The sequence below is a fragment of the Scomber scombrus genome, chromosome 4, assembly GCF_963691925.1.
Source record: "Scomber scombrus chromosome 4, fScoSco1.1, whole genome shotgun sequence".
Classification (NCBI taxonomy): domain Eukaryota; kingdom Metazoa; phylum Chordata; class Actinopteri; order Scombriformes; family Scombridae; genus Scomber; species Scomber scombrus.
The window spans coordinates 31,371,128-31,381,412 of record NC_084973.1 but is presented as its reverse complement, the minus strand read 5'-3'; the positions used below and the strand labels follow the sequence as shown (position 1 = coordinate 31,381,412).

General features: G+C 42.1%; 1 protein-coding gene across 1 annotated transcript; it reads left to right on the top strand.

Moving 5' to 3' along the window:
* The first annotated feature begins 328 nt into the window (after positions 1 to 328).
* On the top strand, positions 329 to 1,393 carry LOC133979568 (probable G-protein coupled receptor 21). Its single transcript, XM_062418111.1, is given in 4 exon segments — positions 329 to 958; positions 960 to 1,037; positions 1,039 to 1,368; positions 1,370 to 1,393. Coding segments are annotated over 4 exon segments (1,062 nt in total).
* The last annotated feature ends 8,892 nt before the right edge of the window (positions 1,394 to 10,285 follow it).

Sequence of the window (10,285 nt, the reverse complement as noted above, 5' to 3'; positions counted from 1 at the left end):
ATATTTCACACCCAGCAGCAGCAGCAGCAGCAGCAGAGTCTGGCTGCGTTTTGCATGCACCGATGGATTACTGCTACTTTAAGGACGGGCTCCCTGCCAGCTGAAGGAGAAAAGATGCTGATTTAAGAAGAACCGGAGGCACCCTTTTTGTTTGTAAAGCAGAAGACGGGACAAGCAACTTTAGGGATTAAAGAGAGAGAGAGAGACTTGTCTGTGCAACATGACGGCTGCGTTGAGCTGAAACCAGCACCCCCCTTCCCCTCCTCCTCTTCCTCCTCACCCTTCCTCCTCCTCCCTCCCTCCCCCCTCCTCCTCCACCAGTCCAAACATGAACTCTTCCTCCGATGCCAACCAAAGCGGCTCTCCCCCGTTCTGCCTGCTGGGCACAGTGGGATACTCCCAAAGCCTGGATACCTGCGTGCTGGAGGTGGTCGTCATCCTCTTCCTCACCGTGCTCATCATCGCCGGAAACCTGGTGGTGATCTTCGTCTTCCACTGCGCGCCGCTGCTGCACCATCACACCACCAGCCACTTCATCCAGACTATGGCCTACGCCGACCTGCTGGTGGGCGTCAGCTGCCTGGTGCCGTCGCTGTCCCTCCTCCACTACCTCCGAGCCCTGAACGAGGAGCTCACCTGCAAGGCGTTCGGCTACATGGTTTCGGTGCTGAAGAGCGTCTCCATGGCGTCGCTAGCGTGCATCAGCGTGGATCGCTACATCGCCATCACCCGGCCGCTGTCGTACGCCACGCTGGTGACGCCGTGCCGGCTGAGGGTGTGCATCGTCCTCATTTGGATCTACTCGGCGTCGATCTTCCTGCCGTCCTTCTTCGGCTGGGGGAAGCCCGGTTACCACGGCGACATATTTCACTGGTGCGCCGACTCCTGGAAAACCAACCCGAGGTTCAGCACCTTCATCGTGGGGCTTCTGTACGCTCCGGCGGCGCTGACCGTCTGCTGTCACCTACGGAAGTATATTCAGGATCTGCCGGCAGCACACGAGGGAGATCACCCAGCGCCACGCCCGCTTCAGCTCGGCAGACGGAGGGCGATAAAGCGGAGCGATGCGAAGGCTGCCCGGACAAACGCTACGCCATGGTGCTGTTCCGCATCACCAGCGTCTTCTACGTGCTGTGGATGCCCTACATCCTGTACTTCCTGCTGGAGAGCGCCGGCCTCTACCACCACAAGGTGGCGTCGTTCCTCACGACGTGGCTCGCCATCAGCAACAGCTTCTGTAACTGTCTCATCTACAGCCTCTCCAACAGCGTCTTCCGGAAGGGTCTCGGCCGCCTCTTCAGTCCGTTGTTTCCTTCCTGCCTCGGCTGCATGGACGCCAAAAAGGCCCCGGCCCCTGTCAGCCAGCGGACCGGACCCCCGATGCCAAGTATGAGCCCAGACGGCGACGGATTTGATTTTTGGTCACTTTTTGAGGAATCGGCCCTTCTGTGCGTTGCTTTGCTGTAAGCTGCTTAGCATGACACAGGTCTTTTTGGTCCCGCAGTAAGACGTGTGGAGGACCCCTCCTGCTCGGAGCGCAGAGAGGCGCCTGTGCAGATGCCTGTCGGTCGTCTCGGAGGCTGATTTTTGTGGGAAAAAGCAGGCTTGTGAAGTTCCTTCGGGATCTTTTTGTCGAAAGTTCTTCGGTGTGGTGCGATGCTGCACGGATCGCACGCTGATGATACGGAGTAAAGGAGTTGGTTTTGATGAAGAAAGTGGACTGAAGGAAATAAGATTCATGTGTGAGAGTTGAGAGGGTTTAATAAACAGTCCTGCCTGCACTGACTTAAAACTCCCAGATGCAAAAAAAAAAAAACATAACAAAAAACAAAATGGAGAGCATAGCACGACTTGTGTTGTGTGCTCCGCTGAAATGCAAAAAATGTTTTCAATCTTTTTGATGCCTGACTGAAAAATGAACACATTGTCTTGGTTCTTCAGGGTAGAATTAGGAGATGCAAAAAAAAAAGAAAAAAGAAAAATGTTGAACACACTTGAAACAGACTCCTGATCTGTTTCCCCTAAGGGAACTCCAGATGCTAATGAGTTAATGAGTGTATGAAAAATATCTCACCAACACATCATCTGACAACCTTCCCCTGTGTGTGTGTGCGTGTGTGTGTGTGTGTGTGTGTGTGTGTGTGTGAGTTAAAATGTGTTTCGGATGGACTTTAAGCTCATTTCCCAGAGAAAAGACTGAGGTTTATTTAGAAGCTTTTTAAAAAGCTCATGCGTGTTTTAATCAAAAGGATTTATTCTCTTTTAGAAGTCGGGTGTTAGCGGGGAGCTCCAAGTATGTTTACACAGTCTCGGGTTTCACATGAAAATGTTGATTTAAGAATTAGCTTTACTTTTCTTAAGATGGCTGCTGGTCCGAGAGCGTTGCCGGCGGCGAGTCGTCCTGCCAGCAGACAGCGGCGTATCCTTGTCAGACAGACATTAAATCGTATTTATTTGGAGAGTTTTATTCTCTATTTGTGTTTCCTCCTCAGGTTTATCAGCAGTTCTTTGTTAAGCCTCTGGGCTGTTTGCCTTTTGATCTCAGCTGAAACAGAACATCACTATTAAATCACAAGCCACGTAAGCGTCGTAAGATAATCACCTCCTGACTCCATGTGCAGTCGGTGCCAGTGATGATAATGAATCTGTTGTCTGCCGGGACTCTCGCAGCCCCTCGATACCACAAAGACTAAATGTCGTTTGTAGTCTGTAACTTTTAATGCACATGTCTCTCTGTTTCGCCCTCCAGCAGCTGTAATCGCATTCAGATCAGTGAAAAGTTAGAAGAGAAGAGGGAGCGACCTCGCAGTGTAAAAGGGGGTCAGAGCACTTTTTTTTTCTAAGAGCCAAGGAGAGCTTTGTGGCTTTTTGGCTTCATGTAAATACACCTCAGAGTTTAAATATTTAAACAGCGGCTAACTGGGTCCTTTGGGGGTTTCTTTTTATTTTATTTTTTTTCTTCTTTCTGCTGCCCCCTGATGTAAAGTAGACCTCCAGGTTTACTAAATGATTTTTATGCAGAAGTGTTGTAATGTAATTTGTCACGCCAAGAGGTCAGATATGCTGCACTCGAGACTGAAACTGTTTCTATAGTGTTGAGAAGAAAAAGTTGGAGTTGTAGGAGTTTTTCACTAAATACTGCACACGTTTTTTTTTAGGGGGGGATTTGAAGTCACAATGAAACAGCATGTTGAGGATATGATGCAACACTACATGGCCAAAAGTATGTGGACGCCCTTTGACTGCGCACTGAAGTCTTAATTGGAGCTGAATCCGATAATAAAAATGAATCTTCAGCTATTTTGATAATCAATGAATCCTTTTTAATGATGTTCAAAACATTAACAAGCCTCTTCATAATGAAGACTTGTGGCTTGTTTTTATGTCATGTGATAGTAAATAGATAACTTTTACAACTTGACGATGTTGCCTGTCGCTTTAGGGGCATTTTTCCACTATTTTATGACATTTTATAGATTATACAGTTTGAAGCATTAATCTTCTTCTACAGCATCCAGTAAGATTTCAGACATAAGTATCCCTCAAAATAGACTATGATCTAAAAAAAATGTATGTTAAATAAATGTATGCAAGCATGTACAGTAGAAAAACAAACAAGTTAAAGGCACACAGGTGTATTAACATATTATTTATTTATTTATTGGTTTATTTAACAGGGGAAAAAGTCCAGTTAATAAACTCTACTGCATCATTTTAACTTAACTTAACTCCTCTGCGGTCATTATCTGGTGCCAATTTTTATTAAATTGACATCTTGATACTTTCATTATCCTACATAAGTGAGGCAAGAGATAAATAATGCACGTCTAGTCAGTCTTCTTTAGCAGAGGAGCAGAAAAAAAACTGCCATCTCAGCTTCTGACTAGACTGTGACTGAAATGCACATTGATTTAATGTGTTAAGCTCCTTTTAAATATCATATATTTAAACGTATTCAACACTGTTGTAATTAAAGATGCTGGTTTTCTATGGTAATTATTAATAAATAGTCAATAAGAACACATTGCATGAAGATTATATAGATTGTAGGTGTTAATAATCATCCTAAAAAAGGCATAAAATAAAGTTTTTGCATCCTATTTTTTTACAGTTTCTCAGCCAGCTTAAAAAAAACCTTTATCTCCAATTCAGATTTTCCATAGTTACGGCTCTGTGCTTTTTTTTTTTTTTTTTTTTTTTTTATAAGGCAGAATAAAATCTTTCCAACGTTGTGGCAACACTTTTTGTTTTGTCCTTTTCCTGTTTGAACCTGACGCAGAGTCCCAGCACACAAAGCCAGCTTCCATAAAGAAATGTTTTTCCCCCTAGTTTGGCGTGAAAGATCTGGACTTTCCTGCACAGAGCCGTGACCTCAAACCCATCCAGCACCTTCTGGATGAACCGGACTGCACAGCGAGCCCAGGCCTAACGTCACATGTTGGACCTCACTAATGCTCCTGTGAAGGGGAGTAAAAGTAAATCCACTTTCAGCCAGGCTCTGAAATCAATCATCAATCATTAATCCAATTATTTTGAGAGTAGATTCATCGATTTTGCAACGAAAAACACCAAATATTCAATAGTTTGCGGGTCTTAAATGTGAGAATTTACTTCCTTTTTTGGTCTTACAGTATAATAAATTCAGTTTTTTGCATATTTTATTGATTATTAGTCGTGTTTGGGTGACCACATACATTTGGCGCTGCAGTGTATTCAATATATTAAGTGTCAAATATGTTTTAAGATGTTTCCCAGAAAGGATTTTGATATAAAAAACATATATTATCGTTATTCGTGTGAACTGTAACAAGGGAATTTACCTTTTAAAATGTTAAAAAAAAAAAAAAAGTCACCAGAAAGATAATTAATTCACTCTCATGATGATGGGAGTCGTCACAGATGTTTAAAAAGTCATGTTCGATTTCATTGTGACTTTAAAAAGCTGTTTGCAACGAGGCGGTGAAGAACTGGCTTCTTTACATTTTCCTCTCTGAGACACAAACATGCATTTTCATCACAGAGGGGGGAGGAGGAGGGGAGGGGACTCGAAGGTTCAGGGTTTTAATTGTTGGATGTTTCCATGGCGACAGATGCACCAGCTGTTGTCAGGGGCATCGAACCTGCTGCCTCCTATAATAATTATGCTCTATTTATGTAACATTGTTTTCTATGTGACGGTATGTGTGACGTATTACAGTATCTGCTATGAAAATGTAATAATATCCTGCAAAAAAAGAAAAAAAGAAGTGTTGAGATGTTTTGATCCACGCTCGATCCTCCAACCGACGGACGGACGGACTTTACCTGCATGACTCTGGATCAAACATTCCTCTCTCGCGATGCTACTGAGAGCAAAATTTAACTGACTACTTCCTGTTCCTAAACTATCCTTTAACTACTGTTGTTGTGTAACACATGTGTTTTTTTTGTGACTTCCTGTTTGCTACTGTTCATGCCAGAAAAAAACGAGAATGACCTGCAAGGAAAACCTTCTGACTTTGCCTCGCCAGCATGTGATCTGACATCGTTACTCTGCAGAATGTGCTGCAGATGATTCTTGTAAATAAGGAGGATTATAATCGTCTGATTAAAAATGAGATGTTCTGATTGCTCGTCTTCCTGGACTGATTTGAGACCGATTTATTACAGTATAGTTGGGAAAACCCAGGAAAAGCCAGATCCAATATATATATATATAAATATATATATAGAGAGAGAGAGAGACAATACTTATTAAAGGATATTTCCACTGTTTTTTAAGTGTGTTATAACTTATTTTCTTTCTCTTTCTTACTTTCCTCCTTCTTGTTCTTTCTTCCTCTCCTTTTCTTTCTTTCTTTCTCCTCCTCCATTTTCTACCTTGCTTTTTCTTTCTCATTCTTTCTCCTCCTTTTTATTTCTCTCTTTCCTCCTTCTTGTTCTTTCTTCCTCTCCTTTTCTTTCTTTCTTTCCTTCCTATGTCTTGTTCTTTCTTTCTCCTCCTCCTTTTTGTTCCATGCTTTTTCTTTCTCTTTCTTTCTTTCTTCCTTTTTATTTCTCTCTTTCCTCCTTCCTGTTCTTTCTTCCTCTCCTTTTCTTTCTTTCTTTCTTTCTTTCTTTCTTTCTTTCCTATGTCTTGTTCTATCTTTCTCCTCCTCCTTTTTGTTCCTTGCTTTTTCTTTCTCTTTCTTTCTTTCCTCCTTCTTGTTCTTTCTTCTCTCCTTTTCTTTCTTTCTTTCTTTCTTTCCTTCCTATGTCTTGTTTTTTTTTCCTCCTCTCCTTTTTCTACCTTGCCTTTTCTTTCTCTTTCTTTCTTTCTTTCTTTCTTTCTTTCTTTCTTTCTTTCTTTCTTTCTTCTCTTTCTTTCTTTCTTTCTTTTCTTTCTTTCTTTCTTTCTTTCTTTCTTTCTTTCTTTCTTCTTTCTTTCTTTCTTTCTTCTTTCTTTCCTTTCTTTCTTTCTTTCTTTCTTTCTTTCTTTCTTTCTTTCTTTCTTTCTTTCTTTCTCTTTCTTTCTTTCTTTCTTCTTTCTTTCTTTCTTCTTTCTTTCTTTCTTTCTTCTTCCTTCTAATGGTCAGTATGAACAGGAGGAATCATTACAGACAGATAAACACACTTCATGCTCATTTGTTCTCCTGATTGTTGATTTAAGACTCACTTAAAAAACTTTGAAATTTTCCTTTAATTCTTAACAAGCTTGTTTTGGTTTTCATGTGTTCAGTAAATCCAGATGTTGCATCGTCGCTTCGCCGTAGTTCAGATGTCCATTAAAAGCATCTCAGAATTAAAACATCTTCACATAGTCTGGTTTATTTTGTATTTGTGTGATTAGTGAATTAGAGCTAATTAGAGATTAGATTTTAATTTAGATAATAGATTAAACATTTGAGTCATTTTCTACTAAAAAAGCCAAATATTTGATAGTTCCAGGTTCTTAAATGTGAGAATTTGCTTGAATACCTTCAGATTTTCGGACAGTTTATTGGACAAAATAAGACAACTAGAGGTTTAATGATGGTATCTTGCAACATTTTTGACTTTTTTCTGATGATCTGATGTTAATAAATGAGCAGAGACCAAGAAAAGCAGCAAATTATCACATTTAAAAAACCAGAACAATCAAATCTTTGGTTTTATTTACCTGATAAACGACTCAAACGATGAGTCGACTTATACTAAAACTACTATACAACTATTTCAGAAGTCAAATAATCATTTTAGTCATTTTTTAAGGAAAAACACCAAATATTTCCTGGTTCAGCCTCTCAAATGTGAAGATTTGATACTATTATGTGTCCTACGTGATCAAAAACTGAATATTTTTGGATTTGAGCGATTAATCGGACCAAATAAAACATTTAATGACGTCAATTTGGACTCTAAGAGATTAAAAAAGGACATTTTTTAACTATTTTCTGACATTTTAATAAACAAAACGATTAAAAGATAACCTACAATCCACTAATTGATTAATATATCAATCGTTACAGCTCTCCTTAACTTATGTAGTATCTTTTGTACACTTATTTGTGTTTATTAAGAATTTAATAGTTTAATTAAAGATTTAATAGGATTAAATAGTTTCAAAGGGTTAAGTTTCCTCCCTTAATTCAAATCAAATATATAAAACTAGTAAAAGTCGTGTTCTTGCAGGTAATGTGTAGCGTGTGTGTTTCATCCTCCTTCAGCTCCAGATGTTCTTTAGCGATGTGACGACTGTAATCCCTCCACATGTAACGCATCCTGTCTCCGGCTCCAGCGAGTCCCGCAGCAGAAGAAGTCCTGCTTTATTTGGCCTCACATGACTCTCTCCTGTGTGTGTGTGTGTGTGTGTGTGTGTGTGTGTGTGTGTGTGTGTGTGTGTGTGTGTGTGGGTGTGTGTGTGTGTGTGTGTGTTGTGTGTGTGTGTGTGTGTGTGTGTGTGTGTGTGTGTGTGTGTGTGTGTGTGTGTGTGTGTGTGTGTGTGTGTGTGTGTGTGAGAGATTAGGCTCACATGAAAGTTATTGATCAGGAGAGGAGAGAGCATTACAATGTGTGATTGTCCTACTCAGGTTCGTTATTTTCTTTATCCGAAGCTGCTCGCGGCTCCAGAACGACCAAAACATGAACGTGTAGTTGTGACATAACTGAGAGATGCTGGTTGTGACATAACTGAGAGATGCTGTGGATTAATCTTCCTTCTGTCTGTCCTCCCTCCTTCCCTCCTTCTCTTTCTTTCCTTCCTTCCTTCCTTCCTCCTCCTTCTGTCCTCCCTCCCTTCCCTCCTTCTGTCTTTCTTTCCTCCCCCCATCTTCCTCCCTTCCTTCTTTCCTTCCTTCCTCCCTTCCTTCTTTCTTCCCTTCCTCCCTCCTTCTCTCTTTCTTTCCTCCCCCTACCTTCCTCCCTTCTTTCTTTCCTTGTCCTTCTTCATTCCCTCCTCCCTTCCTTCCTCCTTTTCCTTCCTTCTTACTCCCTTTCCTTCAATCCTCCCTCCTTTCCTTCCTTCTTCTTCCCTTCCATCCTTCCTACCTCCTTTCCTTCCTTCCTTCCCTTCTTCCTTCCTCCCTTCCTCCTTTGCCTTCCTCCCTCCCTCCTTTCCTTCCTTTTTCTTCCCTTCCATCCTTCCTTCCTTCTTCTTCCCTTCCATCCTTCCTCCCTCCTTTCCTTCCTTCCTTCCCTTCTTCCTTCCTCCCTTCCTCCTCCTTTCTTCCTTCTTACTCCCCTTTCCTTCCTTCCTCCCTCCTTTCCTTCCTTCTTCTTCCCTTCCATCCTTCCTTCCTTCTTCTTCCCTTCCTTCCTTCCTCCCTCCTTTCCTTCCTTCTTCTTCCCTTCCTCCTTTCCTTCCTTCTTCTTCCCTTCCATCCTTCCTCCTCCTTTCCTTCTTTCCTTCCCTTCTTCCTTCCTCCCTTCCTCCTTTCCTTCCTTCTTACTCCCTTTCCTTCCTTCCTCCTCCTTTCCTTCCTTCTTCTTCCCTTCCATCCTTCCTTCCTTCTTCTTCCTTCCATCCTTCCTCCCTTCCTTCTCCTCCCTTCCTTCCCTTCCTTGACTCGAGGACAACAGGAGGATTAAAAAAGTCCAACACAAATGTTGACGTGTGTTTTGATGTGGAAAGACTTCAAAGTTGCTCGGATGATGTAACCCGTCGCTGGACACTAAACCCTCACCAACAGATCCAGGCTAATAAAACTCTTCCAAAGGCTGAATCACAATATAATGTCAGGAAATAGTGAAAAATGTTGAGCGCTGTTTCCAAAAATGCAACTTAAAAATATCTTGTGTTGTTGAGGTCAGAAGCTCACAACCCAAAGATAGAAAGATATTAACATTTAAGAAGCTGAAACAAGAGAATTGGAGCATTTTTTTTTCTTAAGAAATGACTCAAAAGGATTCATCGTAGTTACTGGCAGTGTTGGGAAAGTTCGCTTTATACATGAACTAGTTCAAAGTTCAGTTCACAAATTTTAAAATGAACTAGTTCAGCAATTATTTTATCAGTTTTTACCAGGCGGGGAGTTCTGGTCCTCTGAAATGAGGCCAACGTGGAAGTAACTTAAAACTGCATTCTATCAAAAGGCCACCAGGGGGCGACCGTTTTGGTGTCAAAAGGACTTCCGTCTCTATACAAGTCAATGGAGAATTCACCAACTTCTCACTTGATTTCTAACCTCAGTAAACGTTTTCAAAATGTGTTTATGGTCTCAATCGCTAGTTTAAAGCCTTCTTCAATGCAGTATGATGTTCATTTGGACATTTTGGCCTCCCTGATTTTATATTTGACGATAAAGCAAGGTATGCATTAGGGCGTGGCTACGTCGTGATTGACAGGTTGATTGATTCACAGGTTCAGGAGGGCGGACAGATACTGACAGGACTGCAGGAAATAGCCGTGAACTTGTTTTACAACAAACAGTTTTCTTCGGAGTTTTGTGGTTATAGTTGTAACAGCTAACTTGGTTAGCATCACCAGGTTGCCGGTGTAGACTGTGGTAGATCCAGCCCTCGCAACCTCCCCCCGCTCCGTCCTCATGCTCCTCCTGATGCCCATATAAGTAGAATCCCTCCCTCCCTCCCTCCCTCCCTCCCTCCCTTCCCACCTTCCTTCTTTCCTCCGTCCTTCCTTCCTTCTTTCCTTCCTCCCTTCCTCTTTCCTTTCTCCCTCCCTCCCTCCCTCCCTCCCTCCTCCTACCTTCCTTCCTTCCTTCTTTCCTTTCCTTCCTCCCTTCCTTCTTTCCTTTCCTCCCTTCCTTCCTTCCTTCCTTCCTTTCCTTCCTTCTTCCATCCTCCCTTCCACCCTCCCTCCCCCCTTCTCTCTTTCTTTCCTCCCCCCTAC